General features: G+C 45.9%; 1 protein-coding gene across 1 annotated transcript in view; it reads right to left on the bottom strand.

The window, feature by feature from the left end:
* LOC115476893 (bactericidal permeability-increasing protein-like) overlaps positions 1 to 21,000 on the bottom strand; it is a 76,898-nt gene extending 55,898 nt beyond the window's left edge. The window contains exons 1-2 of the mRNA XM_030213466.1: positions 20,878 to 21,000; positions 16,477 to 16,723 (exon numbers count right to left, since the gene is read on the bottom strand). Coding sequence (XP_030069326.1) covers positions 16,477 to 16,723; positions 20,878 to 21,000 — 370 coding nt within the window. The remainder of the gene's footprint in view (positions 1 to 16,476; positions 16,724 to 20,877) is intronic.
* Positions 21,001 to 23,055: the final 2,055 nt, after the last annotated feature.

The raw sequence follows: 23,055 nt of genomic DNA, 5'->3' as shown, positions 1-23,055 counted from the left end.
AAGGCATCACCTTCTTAAAAATTGGACAAGGCTAATGAGAGTCACACAGATCTTGCTAATGAGTAAAATAAGAGGCACGGTAATTGTTAGACCTTAGTATACCTGGAATATACTCAGATGGTTTCTACATGGAAAGAGGAATGAATACAAACACAGAGCGTTTCCACCCAAAGCAAAACTTAAATGACTTTCACACATTAGAAAAAAACATAAAGCAGACGTGGCCTAGTGGTTAGAGTGGTGGACTTTGGTCCTGGGGAACTGGGTTCAATTCCCACTGCAGCTCCTTGGGACTCTGGGCAAGTCACTTAACCCTCCATTGCCCCTGGTACAAAATAAGTACCTGAATAGATGTAAACCGCTTTGAATGTAGTTACAAAAACCACAGAAAGGCGATATATCAAGTCCCATTTCCCTTTCCCCCTTTCCCTTATGACATCACAATATCAGAAGTGAGCCAAGTATCGGGCAATCAAGCTATTGTGACATCACTGATGAGGTTGGCTCTTATTGGTGGAATGAGTGGAGGAGCAGCCTAGTGGTTAGTGCAGTGGACTTTGATTCTGGGGGACTGAGTTCAATTCCCACTGCAGCTCCTTGTGACTCTGGGCAAGTCACTTAACCCTCCTACAAACAAGTACCTAAGCTGCGTTGAGCCTGCCATGAGTGGGAAAGAGTGGGGTACAAATAAAAATATATATGGCACCTAAAATATTGACATCAATAAATAAATAAACACATGTAATGCTATTCTATACACTTTGCTTAAAGTTAGGCATGGTTTATAGAATATACATGTAGCACCTGTTCCTGTGACTAAATTTAGTCACGGCTTTTACACCAACTAAAACTTAATTTAGACATGGATTGGGCATATTCTATAACACTGCACGTGAATTTTAGAAACATCTACAGCATGCCATGGCCCTATGGCCACAATCCCTTCTGAGATCCGCGTGGTCCGATTTGCACATATTGCTGTGTAGAATATGCTTAGCGAGCTATGCACTAAATCCTAATTAGTTGTTAGCATCCAATTATCAGAGATGATTTTCTTGTGACCCAATTAAGTTCCATGCACAAATCGGCTACGTGTTCCAATTTGCGTGCGGAACTCTAGTCGTTATATATAGAATCCGCAAGACAGTGGGTAACCTGCATGGAGTGGGACTCATCCTTGACCATTTTTACATCTAGATTGAAAGCCCACCTCTTTAACATTGCTTTTGACTCGTAACCACATGTATCTACTCGCCTCCACCTACCCTCCTCTCCTCTTTCCTCTACACATTAATTGATTTGTTTGCTTTATTTTTTGTTTACTAGATTGTAAGCTCTTTCTTCTATGTTTGTGCAGCGCTGCGTACGCTTTGTAGCGCTATAGAAATACTAATTAGTAGTAGTAGTAGTAGTTACAACCCTAAAAGCAAAAGGCGAAGAGGCAGCCTAAATGGAGCAGCAGGTACAACCATGGCCACCATTCTGGGCAGACTAGATGTGCTGTACTGGTCTCTTTATCTGCTGTCATTTACTATGGGGTACTTTTATAAAGCGACTAGTAAAAAAGGCCCATTTCGGTAGGCAATGAAACGGGCGCTAGCAAGGTAATCCTCCACCCTCCTTCACTGTCTCGCCTCCGAGACCCATGCCTCCCTCCCTCCCTTCCTTCCGAATTCTAGACCCCCCTCCCTCCCTTCCAGTTCAAGGCCCCCTCACGCCCCTCCCACCGTTACAGACTCCCCCCTCCCTCCAATTTCAACCCCCCCCCCCAGCAATACCGACCCCTGGACCCCCCTGCCGTGACCCTCTCGACCCCCCCTTTCTGCCAAAAACCCTCCCCTGCCGCCGTTGCGTACCTGTGCTGACGGGTGACCACAACCCCCGACAGCCGAAGTCCTCTTCTCGTCTGCGCTGGCGTTGCTTGCTGAATGGTCTGATCAAGTTTCTGTGCGTGCGTCTGACGTCAGACGCACGCACAGAAGCTTGATCAGATCACTCTGCAAGCAACGCCGCGGCAGCCGAGAAGAGGACTTCGGCTGTCGGAGATTGGGGTCCCCCGTCAGCACAAGTACGCGACGGAGTTGGCTCGCGCTGCTATGTTGTGATTGGGCACTGTTACTGCTGACACACCCGGAAGTAGGAGACGTCATCATTTCAGGAGATGGATACAGAAGCACGAATGCCTCAAGGCTTATGTCCACGCAGTCAGCTTCAGAACATTGGAGGTGCGTTTTATTATATAGGATGGTACGCCCAATGTGGGCTTAATGCTCGCTAAAAGGAAAGCACTACCGGGCTGCCGCAGTAGCCCGGTAGTAGTTCCCACCTCTAGCGTGCATCATATCCAGCACTACAAAAATATTTTTATTTTTGTAGCGCCCGGTTACTGCTGGGTTAGCGCGGGAGCCCTTACCGCCACCTCAGTGGATGGTGGTAAGTGCTCCTCCCTGAAATAGTCATGCGGCATGTGCTTCACTTGCCGCATGGCCATTTCCTGAAAAAAAAAAAAAAAGAAAGACCTGCCTTTTACCCGCTGCGTTAAAAGGGGGCCTCGACGTGCATTAAAAACACATGCCGAGGCCAGCACAGACCCACTTTTGCAACAGCTTTGTAAAATGGGTTATGTTACTCGGTACCTCTTAGTCAATCCATCTTGTTAGAGTGTTGGTTACTGCAGATTCACATCATGATTCAATTGAATTATTATAAAGAATGATGGCAGTCATTTTTAGGGAAGTGTCCGTTCAGAATCAGTACTTTTGTCATTACCAGAGGTGGTGACATCACAAAGCAGCTGTTTGGAGTTTCTGCAAGTAATGAGCTTTGTCTTCCGTATAGTTCATAGAGCAATACCAGAACTGGATATGAAAGTCGGTCATACATTGGAATGAACTGAACGATCTACAAGATGGTTACTATTAACAATAATTATAGTATTAGGAACAATTTGAGTTTTTACAGAGGACTATTAAGTGCTTTGCTATTTCAGGCACTTAAGAAAATAAATGAGAAGCTAGTTAACCTGGAAATACATTTCTGTCGCCTGCACTGCCTGCATAGAGAAGAGAGGAAGCAATGGCATAGCTATTACTATACTGAGATATATCTAACTGGAGATGTGCGACCAGTAATTTTTTGTTTTGTGCTGTTTTTGGGAATATTCTTTTTATTCAGATTTTCTTTCTTTCTTTTTTTGTACTATCCTGCTTATTTTCGAAGGAGATCGCCGGCCATCTTACGACACAAATCGGGAGATGGCCGGCCATCTCCTGAACCCGGCCAAATCGGTATAATCGAAAGCCGATTTTGGCCGGCTCCAACTGCTTTCCGTCGCAGAGCCAGTCAAAGTTAAAGAGGGCGTTTCCGCAGGGTATGGAAGGCGGGACGGAGGCGGGACGGGGGCGTTGTTAAGACATGGCCGGCTTCAGACGATAATGGAAAAAAGAAGGCCGACTCGGACGAGCATTTGGCCGGCTTCACTTGGTCCATTTATTTTTAGGACCAAGCCTCAGAAAAGTGCCCCAATTGACCAGATGACCACTAGAGGGAATCGGGGATGACCTCCCCTTACTCCCCCAGTGGTCACCAACCCCCTCCCACCCAAAAAAAAAAGAAAAGAAAAAAAACCTTTTTTGCCAACCACTATGCCACTCTGAAATGTTATACCCAGCTCCCTGACAGCAGTATGCAGGTCCTAGAGCAGTTTTTTGTGGGTGCACTTCAGGCAGGTGGACCCAGGCCCATCGCCCCACTACGTGTTACACTTGTGGTGGTAAATTGAAGCCCTCCAAACCCCCCCAAACCCACTGTACCCACATGTAGGTGCCCCCCTTCACCCACAAGGGCTATGGTAATGGTGTAGAATTGTGGGGAGTGGGTTTTGGGGGGGATTTGGGGGGCTCAGCACCCAAGGTAAGTGAGCTATGCACCTGGGAGCTATTTTTATTTTTAATTTTTAGAAGTGCCCCCTAGGGTGCCCGGTTGGTGTCCTGGCATGTGAGGGGGGCCAGTGCACTACAAATGCTGGCTCCTCCCATGACCAAATGCCTTGAATTTGGCCGGGTTAGAGATTGCTGGCATTAGTTTCCAATATTGCCGAAAATCGATGCCGGCCATCTCTGACATTTGGCCGGGCCCCAACCATATTATCGAAGAAAAACATGGCCGGCCATCTTTTTCAAAAATACAGTTGGCTCCACCCATTTATGGAGATGGCCGCCCATAGAGATGGCCGGTGCCATTCGATTATTCCCCTCCACGTTATCCATTTCTTGATCCTGTGTCTTCTAATAGGTACAGACCAATTTCTTAGCTAAGATTCTTGAAAATTTGGTTTATGATCAGCTTGCTTGATGTTATGTATTCCAATAATATCTTGGACAATCGTCAGTTTGATTTCCATGCACATCACAATACTGAAACACAATTGATTTCTGTTCCGGATATTATTAAAACTGGTTTTGATAAAGGTCTTTCTTATTTACTAGTTACTCTTGATATATTTGCTACATTTGATTCTATTAATCATACCTTTTCACTTAAGTGGCTTGAGTCTCTTGGAATAAGAATTGTGGTGTATTGGTTTTCTTCCTTTTTTAGCAGATAAGTATTAATATGTAGTTAATGGTTGTCAATAATCTTCTTTCTTTAAGACATCTCATAGAGTTCCTCAAGGCTCAGGTTTGTCAGCTATCTTGTTTAATTTGTACATGCTTCCTCTTTGTGGGCTCTTCAGATGTTTAGGTCTATAATATGAACTATCCGCCCGATATTTAGTGCTTTTTAATTAGCTAGAATGGCTGCTGACCAGTTAAATAGTGCTTAATCGGTTATCTGCTGATATTCTGCAGGTGATAACCATCTGTCTCCCACTGAATATTACCTGTTAGCGGATAAGCAGCTAGCTGGTTATATTGCCCTAATAACTGGCTATCCACCGATTTTTAAAGCTGGTTTAGCGTCCATATTTGACTGTGTGAAAATGGGGTATATGTTTGGCAGGTTTAAAGATAACCGGTAAAGTCTGAATATCAACTTAACTGGTTATCTTTAAACCGGTCAAAAATAAACCGGATATTAAATGTCAATGAGTGGGATGCCATGAGTGGGAAAGCGCGGGGTACAAATGTAACAAAAAAAAAAAATCACCCTTCTACTCTACTATTCTCATTTGTATCTGTTATCCCCGGAGTTCTCTCTCTGGTTTATGTAAGCCACATTGAGCCTGCATGTCTGTGGGGATAATGTGGGGTATAAATACCTTAATTAATAAATAAATAATAGCCCAGCATTGAATATCCGGGCTTAGCACCAACTATGGGAGTTAGCCGGTCTAACTCCCTCGGTCTGAGTATCGTCCCCTATAAGCTCATGGTATTTAGGTTTTTTTTTTAATATCACAAAATATACAGTGGTGGAAATAAGTATTTGATCCCTTGCTGATTTTGTAAGTGTGCCCACTGACAAAGACATGAGCAGCCCATAATTGAAGGGTAGGTTATTGGTAACAGTGAGAGATAGCACATCACAAATTAAATCCGGAAAATCACATTGTGGAAAGTATATGAATTTATTTGCATTCTGCAGAGGGAAATAAGTATTTGATCCCCCACCAACCAGTAAGAGATCTGGCCCCTACAGACCAGGTAGATGCTCCAAATCAACTCGTTACCTGCATGACAGACAGCTGTCGGCAATGGTCACCTGTATGAAAGACACCTGTCCACAGACTCAGTGAATCAGTCAGACTCTAACCTCTACAAAATGGCCAAGAGCAAGGAGCTGTCTAAGGATGTCAGGGACAAGATCATACACCTGCACAAGGCTGGAATGGGCTACAAAACCATCAGTAAGACGCTGGGCGAGAAGGAGACAACTGTTGGTGCCATAGTAAGAAAATGGAAGAAGTACAAAATGACTGTCAATCGACAAAGATCTGGGCTCCACGCAAAATCTCACCTCGTGGGGTATCCTTGATCATGAGGAAGGTTAGAAATCAGCCTACAACTACAAGGGGGGAACTTGTCAATGATCTCAAGGCAGCTGGGACCACTGTCACCACGAAAACCATTGGTAACACATTATGACATAACGGATTGCAATCCTGCAGTGCCCGCAAGGTCCCCTGCTCCGGAAGGCACATGTGACGGCCCGTCTGAAGTTTGCCAGTGAACACCTGGATGATGCTGAGAGTGATTGGGAGAAGGTGCTGTGGTCAGATGAGACAAAAATTGAGCTCTTTGGCATGAACTCAACTCGCCGTGTTTGGAGGAAGAGAAATGCTGCCTATGACCCAAAGAACACCATCCCCACTGTCAAGCATGGAGGTGGAAATGTTATGTTTTGGGGGTGTTTCTCTGCTAAGGGCACAGGACTACTTCACCGCATCAATGGGAGAATGGATGGGGCCATGTACCGTACAATTCTGAGTGACAACCTCCTTCCCTCCGCCAGGGCCTTAAAAATGGGTCGTGGCTGGGTCTTCCAGCACGACAATGACCCAAAACATACAGCCAAGGCAACAAAGGAGTGGCTCAGGAAGAAGCACATTAGGGTCATGGAGTGGCCTAGCCAGTCACCAGACCTTAATCCCATTGAAAACTTATGGAGGGAGCTGAAGCTGCGAGTTGCCAAGCGACAGCCCAGAACTCTTAATGATTTAGAGATGATCTGCAAAGAGGAGTGGACCAAAATTCCTCCTGACATGTGTGCAAACCTCATCATCAACTACAGAAGACGTCTGACCGCTGTGCTTGCCAACAAGGGTTCTGCCACCAAGTATTAGGTCTTGTTTGCCAGAGGGATTAAATACTTATTTCCCTCTGCAGAATGCAAATAAATTCATATACTTTCCACAATGTGATTTTCCGGATTTAATTTGTGATGTGCTATCTCTCACTGTTACCAATAACCTACCCTTCAATTATGGGCTGCTCATGTCTTTGTCAGTGGGCAAACTTACAAAATCAGCAAGGGATCAAATACTTATTTCCACCACTGTATAGTGGATGAAGACAAATTGATTAAAATGGAATATGCCTAAAACTCAGGGTTTGTTGTTATCTCGCCACTCTTTGTCCAGTTTTCCCACTTCTTTGATCATTGACGACATTGTTATAAATATTGTCCATGAACTTTGATACCTTGGTGTGATCTAGGCCTACTTTAAGGCCTATGTTAAGAAGATAGTGCAGAAGAGTATCCGAAGATTAGGAACGGTATGCCACCTAAAGGATTGTTTGAGCATTTACAATTTTAGGACTGTAGTAGAGTCTTGTAACCCATTAATTTGCTTATTGTAATAGGCTATTATTAAGCTTACCTAAATGACTGTTGAAATCCTTGCAGGTTGCTCAAAATGTTACTGCCCATATTATTAAATTTCAACATATAATCACCTGTTCTAATTAAACTTCATTGGTTGCCTATTGAGTGGTGAACCCATTATAAGATCCTCTTTTTAATTTTCAAAATTGTTAATAATAATGAGCCTGTGTCTGTTGCCTTGAGTTTGCATCTGTACCATCAGTGTTCTCAGGTCAGCAGCACAAGATCTACTGGATGCTCCCTCTTTTCATCTAGTGAAATTGGATGAATACAGGTCTTCAATATTTTACATCATTGGCTCAAAATTACTGAACAGCTCATCGGCCAACATAAAATCCATCAAAATTTCAGAGGCCCTTTTACTAAGCGGTGGTAAGCCCTAACAAATACTTACCACACAGTAAAATGCACATACAAGTGCAGTTACACCAGGGGCGTAGCCAGACAGCCAATTTTGGGTGGGCCTGAGTCCAAGGTGGGTGGGCACGGAATTCATGCTCCCCCATCTCTAGCCCCCCCTCTGCTCTTATTTGCTCCGCTCTCTGCGCTTTGTCCCTCCCTCCACCTGCAAGCCCAAAATATTAAATACCTGAGCAAGAAGGGATCTAAAACACCCCGCCAGCTGACGATTTCCTCCTGCTCAGGCAGGCAGCGCTTTTCCTAACAGCAGCCAGCAGCACTTTCCTTGAGCTGATGCCACGGCCAGCAGGCTGTGCATGCAAAAAAACTAAGCACGTGCAGAGGGGCTGATGTTGGTGTCAGCTCGAGGCAAGTTCTGCCAGCTGCGGTTTGAAAGAGCACCAGTTGCCTGAAGAGGATTGTAAGCTCTTTTGAGCAGGGACTGTCTTCTTCATGTTCAATTGTAAAGCGCTGCGTACGACTAGTAGCGATATAGAAGTGACTTATAGTAGGAGGAGGAGGAAATCTTCAGCTGGTGGGGTTTGAGGATCTCTGCCAGCCATAGCAAGAGTGCCAAAATTTTTTGTGGGCCTGAGTCCAAATAGGAGGGGCCCTGGCCCACCCAGGCCCACCCATGGCTACGCCGCTGAGTTACACTACAGCTCCTCAGTACCTCTCCACTCTTATCTCTCCCTACATTCCTCCCCGGGAACTCCACTCACTGGGTAAATCTCTCTTATCCACACCCTTCTTTTCCACTGCTAACTGCAGACTCAGTTCCTTTTATCTTGCTGCACCATATGCCTGGAATAGACTTCCTGAGCCAGTACATCAAGCTCCATCTATGGCCATTTTCAAATCTAGGCTAAAAGCCCACCTTTTTTCAGGTTGCTTTTAACTCTTAACTCTTACTCACTTGTTCAGTACCCATGCAGTGGCGTAGCAAGGCCGAGGCAGTGGGGGCAGTCCGCCCCGGGTACACGCCGCTGGGGGAGGTGTCGGCTCCGCTGATTCCCTGCTCCCTCTGCCCCAGAACAGGTTACTTCCTGTTCCGGGGCAGAGGGAGCAGGGAACCAGCAGAACCGACACCCCCTCAGTGGCGTGCACATGGAAAGGCAAGAATGCACTCGGGAGGGGGGGGGGGCTTGGGTGATGCGCTGAGGGGGGGGGTGATACGCCGAGGGTGGGTTGATGCGCCGAGGGGAGGGTGTCATGCTGTACCCAGGGGGGGTGCGCAGCGGCGAACCGCCCCGGGTGGCAACCGCCCTCGCTACGCCACTGTACCCATGTTTTATCATTCCCAACTTAGTAATTCCCTCATGTCTTATTTGTCCTGTTTGTCCTAATTAGATTGTAAGCTCTGTCGAGCAGGGACTGTCTCTTCATGTCCAGTGTACTGCGCTGACTGAGCAGTAAGGTCTCACACATTAACCGAGCAGTAATGGTCTACTCGCATAAAATACCTTTTACCGCCACCCATAGTGGATGAGCTTAAAAAAATGAAATTACCACCCGGGCCACGCGGTATCCGGGCAGTAATTCCAAATTCCTTAAGAAGGACTGGGGAAAATCCACTATTTCTGGGATAAGCAGAACAGTGTTAGACAAGGTAGCACCACTCCAAACCAGGGGCGTATCTGGAATCCGGCGGTAGGGGGGGCCAGAGCCAGAGAGGGGGGGGGCACATTTTTGCCCCCCCTCCCCTCCCCCCCCCCGCCGCCGCCTCTCTCTCCACCCCCTCCCCGCCGTCAACCCTCCCCCGCTGCTTACTTTTGCTGGCGCCGAGGTCCGACCCGCAATCTCCGTTTTTCGTCTTCCTCCGTGGCCATGCTTCCAGGAAGTAACGCTGCAGTGCTGATTCGTTGACTCCAGTTCGACGTCTGACGTCAGACGCCGAACTGGAGTCAACGAATCAGCACTGCAGCATTACTTCCTGGAAGCATGGCCACGGAGGAAGACGAAAAACGGAGATTGCGGGTCGGACCTCGGCGCCAGCAAAAGTAAGCAGCGGGGGAGGGTTGACGGCGGGGAGGGGGGCCAGGGCGAAATCTGCGGGGGCCCAGGCCCCTGTGGCCCCACGCAGATACGCCCCTGCTCCAAACTAGAACCTCACATAGGAAAAGTTCAATCCCTTGGTTCAACGAAGAGCTGAAAGAACTAAAAACACAGGTTAGAAGACTAGAAAGAGCTTGGAGAAAAAAACAAGACGAATACACGCTCAATGAATGGAAACAGAAACAAAGGAAATACAAATACAAAATCAGACAAGCCAAAAGAACGCACTACAGAACTATAATAGGACTAAATTTCAAGGACACGCATAAACTCTTTTCACTTGTAAACAATCTCCTAGACACCACACTGGTCACCTCAAATAGTACAGAAACCCCATCGGCAACTAACCTAGCAAACTATTTCAAGGAAATCACTACCAACTGAGTATACAAGCATCCTTGAATGCTTAGACCCGAAATCTGGGGAATATCCAGCAGACAGATCATGGACCAACTTTGACTTGATTTCAATGGACGAACTCACACACTGGCTCGGAAAATACGCCAAATCTCAATGCAAACTTGACATCTGCCCGATTAGCCTATTAAAAGCTGCCCCCAAACAATTCAAAAAAGACCTCACAAACCAAGTAAATTACAGACTCCTAAATGGTCTCTTCCCTACGGACAAAGGAAATATCCTTCTCACACCACTGCCAAAAGATACCAAGAAAAGCACAATGGACCTAACAAACTACCGACCAGTCGCTTCTATCCCGCTCATAACAAAACTGATGGAGGGCATAGTGATGAAACAACTCACGGAATACCTAACCAAACACTCAATTCTACATGAGTCTCAATCAGGATTTAGATCAAATCATAGTACTGAAACTGTACTTGTGTCTGCAATGAATTCATTCAAAAAAACAATTGCAACCGGTAAAAACATACTCGTACTACAATTCGACATGTCTAGTGCTTTCGACATGGTAGACCATGGAATATTACTACACCTGTTAGAATATTTTAGAATCAGAGGCCCAGTTCTCAACTGGATCAAAAGCTTCCTCACTACTAGGTCCTACCAAGTAACAACGAACAATGACAGATCACTGCCCTGGACACCGGAATGTGGAGTTCCTCAAGGATCCCCCCTCTCACCAACTATTTTCAACCTGATGATGATACCACTAGCCAAACTACTAGCCAATCAGAACCTTAACCCCTACATATATGCGGACGATGTTACGATCCACATCCCGTTCAAGAGTAACCTAAACGAAATAACCAACGAGATCAATCAGAGCCTCCAAATCATGCACTCTTGGGCGGACTCATTCAAGTTAAAACTGAACGCAGAAAAAAATCAATGTCTGGTTCTCACTTCCCAATACAACACAAACAACTACCCTACCATAACCACACCTTACTGCACACTCCCCATCTCAGAAAATCTGAAAATTCTGGGAGTCACTATTGATCGAAACCTCACACTTGATACCCACGTGAAGAACACAACGAAAAAAATGTTCTACTCGATGTGGAAACTCAAAAGAATAAAACCTTTTTTCCCTAGATACGTCTTCCGCACCCTAGTACAGTCACTAGTGATAAGTCACCTGGACTATTGCAACGCTCTTACGTAGGATGCAAAGAACAGACCATTAAAAAACTCCAAACAGCCCAGAACACCGCAGCACGTCTCATTTTTGGAAAAACCAAATACGAAAGCGCAAAGCACCTAAGAGAGAAACTGCACTGGCTCCCACTCAAGGAACGAATTGAGTTCAAGATCTGCACGACCGTATACAAAATCACAACTCGTGCACTTGGCACTTGCTCCACCTCCCTTGCACAGACCACACCGAGAGCAACTTAGAGAAAGTTGGATTTTACTTTGGCCGCAGCCAGGAACGTTTTAGATTACAATTCAACCTCGTAACATATTATAACATAGCTATCACATAATTATCGTTACAACCACATAACCACATTTATCATCTATTAGTAACTTGGGGTACACAGTTTCGAATCTCACAGATGCTTAGTATGACCCACAGGTTGCCGCCCAAGCAGCCTGTGCGTTCCCTGTGCCAATTACCAGCACCCGTAGACTCCTGGTGCATCCCGCTTAAGGATGCCCAGCCCTAATATCAAAAATGGCGTTCTGGCCCCCTGGCCGCCTAAGCCAGGAGACACGCTGTCCAGATTTTCACGCTGCCCCTCTACAGCCTTACTGTTGTTTATGCTTAGCACTTTGCAAGAGGTCTTTCTGCCCCCGTTATCAGCATCTCATTTAGTACTGTTACTGCTATGTTGCTGTGTACCCCCCGTCGTTATTGTGTAAACCTCTCCTCTTAACGCCACTGACCACGGCAATGACACCTCGTTTGCCGTGGTCCCCCAATTGTTCCTGACTGCGACCCGCTCATAACATAAGTGCCTCGATATACTCCTGTAAGTCATTATTAAATATATCGAGCCCTATGTCTGATAGGTGTACTCCATCTGCCCTGTACAATCCCGCACACGATTCTTTTAGCAGCTCATGCGTTATCGTATGCCCCCTAAGTGACACCATGAATTTCGCCAACCCAATGTTAATTTTCTTCCGCACCCTGTCCACTGCCTTATGGGACCTTTCGTCCCTCCATACCCTCCGCGGAATGATGCTGGACCAAGCCAGACGCAACCGTGGGAACCAACGAGCCAAACTCGCCAGGTCATACTGCATATTTTTCCATAGCAACACGCTATTCACTCAAGTCAAATCGTTGCCTCCCAAATGCGCTATGAGCACGTCGGGCTGCCCTATGGACCGTAATGCCCACAGCACGGTTGGTACGAGCTGGGCCCAGCACATTCCCCGTTTACCCAACCAAGTTATTGCTATCTTTTCCGTGTTAAAACCCAAATTCTGTCCAGCGGGTCTTGCTGCTGCTCTGATATGCACCCAGTGTACGTAAGAGTGACCGCAAATCCAAATCCGCCGTGGCTCTCCCTGGTGACCTGCAACGCACAGTGGAAAATGAGACGTTAGCCAAACAACTTCTAACAGCACTAAATGTGCATACCGAATATACCCCCCAGTGTGATATCATGTGCATCAAAACAGCCGCCCCGGGTGCGCCATCTGCGCGGGCCGAACGTATCGCTTGTATACGTTCGACTTCCACCGGCCCAGCTGTCTGATGCCTTCCGGATGCATGCCGCTCACTGCAGCTTCAGTGGCGGCTCCGATCCGGAATGAGTGTGTCTTGTATACATCAGTTGGCATGCCTGCCCAATGCACACACCGCTTCAATACGGCGGTGAATTGAAAACGGGTCAGCGGCGTCTTATCCGCGTGTACCAGCAGCCATCCCTCTCCCCCGGCCCTATCCGCTAAGTATGCCTGCCAATTCAATACTGGGCATGCTATGTCCCGGTTCTTCCGGAATAGCCGGATGCGGGTCCCGCTTGCCCCCTGATCTGTCTTGGATCTGCGTATCAGCAACTCCGCGTTTGACTCCGTGATAGTGACATCCCGCAAAAGGAGACCGGTCTCTTGGCTGGCACTCTTAGATCTTGCAACTACCTCGCTGACGCGCAGGGCACCATGGAAAGCCAGTGCGAATGCACAGCTGAATAAGCGAACCCCGGTGGCACTGGAGAATACCTCCTCTAAAGCTGCAAACAGACCGACCAGCTGGTGATGCGGAATTGGTTGCCTCCTATCCTCTGTCCTCCCTGCTGACCTGTGCCAGCCTTTCATCACTTGGGTTATTGCAAAGTGTTTTGCTGGGTTTGGCATTCCCATTGCTTTGGTGACGAATGCGATGCTAGCTAGAGTCACTAGTACATGTGTTCTACTGAGCCCTTGCTTGCGTGCTACTATGACAAATTGTACTACTGCTGATGCTGTGAAAAAATCCGCGCGCCCAATCTCCCTCACCTGCTTGACATAAGACCGTAATGCTGCCATGTACCTCTTCCGCGTGGCGTCCGACAAGGATTGCAGAATCAATTCCCAGACGTCCGCGGTCCAAAACTCCACACGCTGTCTGGGATCGGGGTCTGGAACGGTTCCGCACCCGGGGCCAGGGCTCTGAAGTCGGTGAACTTGAAACGAGAGAGAGCGTCAGCTAGTACATTCTCCTTACCCGCAATGTGTTTTACCTTTATGGCCACATTATGTACCAAACACTGCAGTACTATCTCCCGAATCAAATTAATGGATGGGACTGTGTGTGCGGCCAAACCATTTATAGCGTGCACTACTGCCATATTATCTGAGTGAAACATGATCGCTCTGTTCGCTAACTTGTGTCCCCAAATGTGAAACGCAGCCATTATCGGGAAGAGGTCTAAAAACGTTATATCGCGAGTAGTCCCTGCCGCCACCCACGCTTCTGGCCATTGCGCCGCACACCATGCCCCCTGGAAATATATGCCGAACCCTTCCCCGCCTGCTGCATCTGTGAAGAACTGCAATGCATCCGCAGGGATGGGGGCATCATGCCAAATGAAATCCCATTGAAATTGACTAAAAACCGCCTCCACATTTCTAGGTCTTGCTTAATCGCCTTTGTTACTCTGATGTGATGATACGGCCGTGACACTCCGGCGGTCGCCAAGGCCAGCTTTCTAGCGAATATGCGCCCCATCGGGATCACCCTCTTGGCGAAACATAATAGCCCCAACAGCTCCTGAAACTGCCTCAAAGTTGCTTTGTTGTCTAGGTCTTGCTTAATCGCCTTTGTTACTCTGATGTGATGATACGGCCGTGACACTCCGGCGGTCGCCAAGGCCAACTTTCTAGCAAATATGCGCCTCATCGGGATCACCCTTGTGGCAAAACATAATAGCCCAACAGCTCCTGAAACTGCCTCAAAGTTGCTTTGTTGGCCTGCAGCATAGTGTTAACTGCCTCCGTAAGCCTAATGATTTTGTCTACCGGCAATCTTGAGCATTGGTCTTTAACGTCCAGCTCGATCCCTAGAAAGGTAATTACCTGTACTGGGCCCACCGTCTTATCTGTCGCCAATGGGATGCCGAATTTCTGCGCTACCTGCATGAAGACCTGCAACACGTCGGTGCATTCCTGCGCATCCTTGCCGCAGAACAGGAAATCATCCAAGTAGTGCACCACCGCCCCTGCTGTGGCTATCTGCTCTACTACCCAGTGAACAAAGGAGCTGAACTGTTCAAAATATGCACATGATATTGAACAACCCATCGGGATGCATTTATCGAAATAGAAGCGACCTTTAAAGGTAAAGCCCAGCAAATGAAAAGACTCGGGGTGCACTGGCAGCAAGCGAAAAGCAGACTCGACATCGGCTTTTGCCAGGTGTGCTTGCCTTCCCCGCTGCCGAACCATTTGAATAGCCCTATCCACTGACGCATAATGTACCGTACAGCTATCTGGGTCCAAAAAATCATTGACCGAAGCGCCCAGCGGATAAGAGAGATTCTGGATCAGGTGGAACTTTCCCTGCTCTTTTTTTGGAATTATCCCTATTGGTGATATTATCATGGGCGAGAATGGCGGGTCCGCAAACGGGCCCGCCATTCTACCCAGCAACAATTCTTTTCGTATCTTATCTTCCGCTATCTGGGGATGCGTGTTGATGGAGGCTGCATTCTTCGGGCAAGTGATGGACATGGGTTTGGGACCTCTATAAGGAATTACGTAACCCGAACTGAAACCTGAGACTATGGCCCTCGCACTATCCTTGTCCAGGCAGTGCGATAACCACCAACCCCATGGCCTCAAGCCTGATTGGGGATGGTGCCATTTGCATCTGACCCGTGCCCTGACTGGAAGTTCTGTTGCCTCCTATTCCTTGTGCTCCTGCAGTATGCTGCTGGGTGGCCTCCCCCACAGTTTGTGCAAGCATGCTTGAATTTACAGGGATGCCACGTACACGTCCCGCTATTAAACTGCGTGCATATTCTTTTTCCTATCTGCCCGCTATATTGGCGCTGCCCTGGTGTAAATGCCTGAAAGGACTGCCCCTGCCGATTCCCTACGTTATCGGCCAGGTTGAAGCCCTTGTCATGGGCAAAAGGTCTATTGACTGCCATCTCATCCATCCACAAGTCAAATACTCTGTGTTTCCATGAGATGGCTGGGTTCTCGGCCATACTTTTACGGAATTTAATATCGTAATTTAGCCAAGCCCAACCCCCATAACGCTTATGTGCTCTGTTGATGGTATCCATATAACGCACTAAGTAAGGCCCCAAATCTGGCTCCCTCTCAATTATTACCGTCATAAATACGTGGAAAGCCGATAACCAATTGCTGATAGATTTATAAATTTTCGGCTTTCTTTCCCGCTCCCATGGGGGGATAAGGCTGTCTTTCGCTTGGCTATTCTCCTCTTCCGTATCCCTCAACAACAGAGAAAATATGTCGATAAACTCGTTCTTCCAGATTTTCTCTTTCATTGCCTTGGGAACACATGTAGAAAGGGCAAAGACCCCACACAGAGCATCACTGCTAGATTGAATACATGGCCCGCCCCATTGCGCGCCGCTGCTGACTGCGCCCCGGACTCTGCGGCGCTCTGCACGCCCCCCATCGCTGGGTGTATGCACCGCCGCGCCCCAGACTCCGTGGCACTCAGCGCTCCCCCCTCCCCTGTTTGTCCACTTTGCACTGCTGCCATAGGAACGACCAGTGCCGCCTCGAAATCATGCACTGCGATTCTAAGAACCTTGTGTTGATTCTGTGCCGTGTGTGGTACGGCGCTGCCCGGTGACTTACCCCCGGCGGGTGTGTGAGGGGCCTGCGGGAGCTCCACCGTCTGCGCTGCTGTCTGCGGCTGCAGCTGTTGCGACCTGGGATCGAGCAGTTGTGAGACCTGCTCAGTACCAGCTCTGGCCTCGGCCGACCCCGGTACTCCCATATCACGCAATTGCTGTGTGACCGTGGACACGCCAAGCTGCTCTATCTGTCTCCTGAGCTCGACCATCAAAGCGTCCATGTCTGTTGCTGGCAGTGCGTGTGGTGCCTGATGGGGAGAAATGAAAAAATAGACTTTTACTTCAGCAGATTTAGCCCATACGCAGAAGAGCTTTAGAAGTGTTAACTCCCATTTTTTTTCTCTCTCTCTCTCTCTCTTTCACACAGACTCTTGAATAAAAGATTCAATTACTCTCTCTTCTTTAACTTCCAAACAAAAAATGATGTTTACTTACAGTTTCTTCAGATAACTATTTACATCATACTTGCAGTAGACATGGTAAAACTACTGAATACAAAAATTCTGTCAGTTGGTTATCATACAGCTTGAAGAGAGATTGCTAACACCATCTTATGCTGACACAGACTGACTCACTCTCAGAGCAACTAGAGTGACTCAGACACACCCACAAGACATTACACTATATCCAATGACATCATAGCTCATAGAATTGTTGACAGTTAATGCATGCAGCACTTGTCTTTCACATATTCCTACATACCCCTTTCACATGCATTATTGTCCAACAATTCAATTCTTATATATTTATTTATATACATACAGTCCTAGCTTTTCTCGTAGATTTTCAAAATTTCTTACAGCTAGCGGTTTCGTCAAGATATCAGCAATCATTTGGTCAGTTTGTTTATATTGCAAACTTATTACTCCTTGCCTTGACAATTCTCTGACATTATGGAATTTTGTTGCAATATGTTTTGTTCTAGACTGTACCCTGTCATTTATTGACAACCTTATACAGATTTGATTGTCTTCAAAAATCTGTATCGGTCTCTGCTGTTCTATACCAAAATCTGTACACAGTTTTTCTATCCACATTAGTTCACGACATGCTTCAGACACAGCAACATATTCTGCTTCTGTGGATGATAAACTTACAATGGTTTGTTTATGACTTGCCCATGAAATAGATGTTTTTCCATACATAAACACATACCCACTTGTGGATTTGTAATCTGAATGATCTCCAGCCCAATCAGAATCACAGTAACAAATCAATTTCTGATTACTATTTACCGGAATCACCAATTTACAGTCAATTGTACCTTTCAAATATCTTACCACTCTTTTTACAGCAGTCCAGTCAGTCTTAGTAGGCTTGTTCACTCTTCTACTTAAAATTCCTACAGCATTCGCTATATCAACTCTGTAAGTGGTAGTTAGATACAAAAGTTTTCCTATTGCAGATCTGTATAGAATGTTATCTGGTAATGGTTCCCTTTCAGTTTCATCCCTCTGAAAATCTGTGGTCATAGGTGAACCTACTGAGTGTGCTTCCTGCATACCCATACTTTCAATAAGATCATTAATCTTTTGTTTCTGACTTATTAAATAAGAACCATCTTTCTGTTTTTCAATATTCATACCTAAATAGTATGACACATTTCCAAGTTCAGTTATTTCAACATTCTGATTGAAACACTTTACAATGTCTTTATACTCTTTTTCACTTTCACTTGCTATAAGCAAATCATCTACAAATGCTAAAATGTACACACAATGACCTTCCTTTTGTCTAGTATACAAGCATTTATCTGCTTCTCCTTGCTTAAAATCTAAATCAGTTAACATTTCATGCATTTTCTCATTCCAGCATTTTGCACTTTACTTTAAACCATATATACCTTTGTTCAGTTTACACACTAAATGACTGTTATTTGTATTTATGAAACCTTCTGGTTGTTTCATATACAAGTCTTCAGATGTATCTCCATGAAGAAATGCTGTTTTAACATCTATGTGTTTCACTTGCATTTTCTTTGATGCAGCTATGCTTAGGAGAGTTCTGATTGTTGTGTGTTTCACTACTGGTGCAAATACTTCATCATAATCTTCACCATATTTTTGAAGATAACCTTTTGCTACCAGTCTGGCTTTATATCTTTCTACTTGTCCTTGTGCATTTCTTTTCAACTTAAATACCCACTTGCATCCTATGGCCTTTTTGCCATGGGATAATTCAGTTAAGTTCCATGTTTTGTTTTTATGCAACGCGTCGATTTCATCTTGTGCAGTTTTTTCCATTCTTCTGCTTCTTTTTCAGACATTTGATCAATTTCATCCCAAGTTAAAGGTTCTTGTGCATCATCAGAAGTTGTTAAATAAGATAGTCTTTGGGGTGGATTACCTCGATTTTCTCTGGATGAGCATCTGACATTTTGTTGGTCTGACCTCTCCGTGTCATCTGAGATCGAGATTCTATCTCCAATCATTTCCCCTTCATCAGTGGTACTGTCTTCAGTATAAACACTTTCTGTATCTATTTCATTTTCTTGTTCCTCATTAAAATCAGAAAAATTATTATCAGACAATTCTGGTATGTTAGTGTTTATAATCACCGGGATATTGATTATTGGTTTCTTTTCATATTCTGGATGATAAGGTTCATTTGGAATTTTCCAGTCTTTATCAATTTTTTTATTTTCATCAAAATATGTGATGTGTTTTACACCAACAAATCCAGTGTTTAGATTCAGAATTCTATAACCTTTGTGACCTGAATCATAGCCCACTAGAATTCCTTTTTCTGTTGTGGAATCCAGCTTATGTGTCTTCTGTTTCGGCACATGAGCATATGCTGTACTTCCAAATATTCTTATATGTGACAGATTTGGCTTTTTACTATGCCACATTTCATGTGGGTGCGATCAGTCCCTTTTGTAGGTAGTCTGTTCTGTAGGTATACTGCTGTTAGAATTGCTTCTCCCCATAATCTCTTTGGAAGATTACTATCAGATAGCATACATCTTGTCATTTCTACAAGCGATCTGAACTTTCTTTCAGCTACAGAATTTTGTTCTGGTGTATATGCAACTGTCTTTATGTGCTGAATACCTTCTTGTTCTAGAAATGTTTGTATGGTTTGTGAAGTAAACTCACCACCGTTGTCAGTCTGTAGAATCTTTGGTTTTTTATCAAATTTATTGCTTACCAAGGCTACAAACTTCTTTAACATATCAGCAACTTGATTCTTTTCTTTTAATAGATAGGCCATACAGTATCTAGAGAAATCATCCACAAATATTAATGCATATTTGTTATTCCCTAGTGATGAAATATTAAATGGTCCACATAAGTCACTAACCTGCTTATAATCGAACGAGAATAACGCCCAAGTTCCGACCTAAATCGGGAGATGGGCGTTCTTCTCACAAAAACAAATAAAGCGGCATAATCGAAAGCCGAACTTTGGACGCTTTCAACTGCACTCCGTCGCGGATGCGGACAAAGTTGACGGGGGAGTGTCGGAGGCGTGGTGAAGGCGGAACTGGGGCGTGGTTATCACCCGAACAGAGATGGGCGCCCTTCGCCGATAATGGATGCGTTTGTAGCTAGAATTTAGGGCACTTTTCCTGGACCCTGTTTTTTGACGAATAAGGCCCCAAAAAGTGCCCTAAATGACCAGATGACCCCCAGAGGGAGTCGGGATGACCTCCCCTGACTCCCCCAGTGGTCACTAACCCCCTCCCACCACAACAAATGATGTTTCACAACTTTTTACTTTCACCCTCAAATGTCATACCCTCCTCCCAAGCAGCAGTATGCAGGTCCCTGGAACAGTTGTTAGGGGGTGCAGTGGACGTCAGGCAGGTGGACCCAGGCCCATCCCCCCCCTACCTGTTACAATTGTGCTGCTTAATGCTACTAGTCGTCCAACCCCCCCCCAAACCCCCTGTACCCACATGTAGGTGCCCCCCTTCACCGCTTAGGGCTATAGTACTGGTGTAGACTTGTGGGCAGTGGGTTTTGAGGGGGATTTGGGGGGCTCAACACCCAAGGGAAGGGTGCTATGCACCTGGGAGCTCTTTTACCTTTTTTTTTGTTTTTGTAAAAGTGCCCCCTAGGGTGCCCGGTTGGTGTCCTGGCATGTGAGGGGGACCAGTGCACTATGAATCCTGGCCCCTCCCACGAACAAATGCCTTGCATTTATTCGTTTTTGAGCTGGGCGATTTCATTTTCCATTATCGGTGAAAAGCAAAAACGCCCAGCTCACACCTTGGCGAATAAAGCATGGGCGTCTATTTTTTTTAATAAATACGGTTCACTCCGCCCCTTCACGGACCCGTTCTCGGAGATTAACGCCCATGGAGATAGGCGTTTCTGGTCGATTATGCCCCTCCATGTATCAAGTCCAGTATTTTACTACTTCTTTTTCCTTTATATGATGGAAATGAGGGTCTTACCCCCTTTTGAGTAATATAATCTAAGCATTTTTCCATCTTACCATTACTGGCACTTATTTTTATGCCTGTTGCAAGTTGCTTACGTTGCAGCTCCAAGATCACCTTTGGATCTCTGTGTCCCATTCGACGATGCCAGGTCTCAAGATTACATTCTGTAGTCTTCTTTGTTTTTATAAGATGTGATGATTCACCTGTAATGTTTAACTTATAGACATTGTTATTCATATAACCTTCAGCATAAATTTCATTACCATCAGAAATTGTACATTTACTATTTTCAAAATGAATTGAAAAACCTTTCTTGTCTAATGCTGATACACTGAGCATATTACAAACTGCTCGTGGAACATATAAGATATCTTTTACAAGAGTTTATTTTGACTCCATCTGATACTTTGCATTTTAAATGTCCATTTCCTTTGATCATTGTTGAGCCAGCATTTGCTGTGTGAAGACTACCATCTTCTGGTCTCATATCTGTGAAAAATTCTTTATTATTGGTTATATGTTTTGTGCTGCCAGAATCTAGCTTGAAGAGAGATTGCTAACACCATCTTATGCTGACACAGACTGACTCACTCTCAGAGCAACTAGAGTGACTCGGACACACCCACAAGACATTACACTATATCCAATGACATCATAGCTCATAGAATTGTTGACAGTTAATGCATGCAGCACTTGTCTTTCACATATTCCTACAGTGCCTGCACCTGCTGCGGAGTTCCTTATCGGCCTCGCTGCTGTGGCCTTGCTTGGCTCGCCTCTCCATCGCGCCCCGCTCGCTCCTGGGCAGGCTTATTCTTCTTCTGCGACGCTGCCTTCACGGGAGCCTTCCTCGCTGCCCCTTGCTTCTTGTTGCGTTGTGATGGCATAATTGCTCTGCAAAAAACTAACTAAAAGTCAGCAAAACACATTATTGTTTTGTTTTTTTTGTACTTTATTATATATATATATATATATATATATATATATATATATATATATATATATATATATAAACATTTCATTTGCTTTCCCCCCGCATTGCTGCCTTCGCAATCGGGTCTTCTGCCCTGATGAATCTCTGGTGTATAAATCTTGCAAAAATCCTGCTGCCCCGAATTTAACATCTTATGGATGTCAGCTAACTCACTTTGTAACGCATTGCTGCCCTCTAGTGGGAATAACGCCACACGACATCTGTAATTATTCAAAATCTCATATTATTAGTCCATCACCGCCCTCTAGTGTCTCTATCCCTGCACTACCGTCTAATCTAGACAATGGGAGAAACATGCTGCTGGCCACATGTAGCTGCTCACCTAAGATCCTCCTCCCAAATGGCTGCCACCTCGTTTCTTTTTTTTTTTTTTTTTTTTGCCTCCATGCTTGCCTCCGGGTACACCCCGTGACGCGCCTCCCGCTTTAAATCGAGCCCTCTTCTGCTCTACATTACCCTACGTGTTTTCCTGCCCGGTACAAGCTGGGCCCTCGCTCGCTGGTATCCCCCTGGCCATGTGTAGCTCTCTCGGGGGCGCGCGGCCCCCTAGGCTAGAACAAGACCGCATCTATCTTGCTGCCCCGCTTCTCGGGCACGGAGCCCATGTGGCAAACGCAATATCGCGGCCCCCGCCCTGCTGCGTTGGCCTCGTGCACCGGCGCTAATTTTTCTGCCCGTTGCTTTCCTCCCACCGCTAATCGCGGGAGGCGCCCTCGCCAGCAAACGCGGATTCACCTTTCCCTTCCTTCCTTTTAATTTCCTTTCTCTCCGCCCCTCCCCTCCCTTTCCCAGCCTTAACCCTTTGTCTGCCCGACTCCCTTTCTATCCTTCCTGTGCCCTCCCCCCTCCCCCTCCCTGCCTGTCGCCGGCCATCGGCCCAGTTGTGCCCAGCCTCCCTTTAGGAGGTGTGGCTGGGTTCTTTCACGCAGAGGCCCCACTCTACATGCTGAACCTAATAGACTTACCACCCAGAAATGCCAGAAGATCAGCCCGCAAGTTCCTCAATTTGAACTTCCTCAGCTGTAAAGGAATTAAATATAAACAGGCATACGCTACTACCTTTGCGTACAAAAGCACACAGTTATGGAACGCACTGCCCATGACCCTGAAAACCACGGACAACTTAACCAGCTTTCGGAAATCTTTGAAGACATTTCTCTTCAACAAGGCCTACAAAAATAATCCTTGATGAAACA

This window comes from Microcaecilia unicolor, chromosome 8, assembly GCF_901765095.1.
Source record: "Microcaecilia unicolor chromosome 8, aMicUni1.1, whole genome shotgun sequence".
Classification (NCBI taxonomy): Eukaryota; Metazoa; Chordata; class Amphibia; order Gymnophiona; family Siphonopidae; genus Microcaecilia; species Microcaecilia unicolor.
The sequence above is the reverse complement of the archived record's forward strand: the minus strand, read 5'-3'. Positions and strand labels throughout refer to the sequence as shown.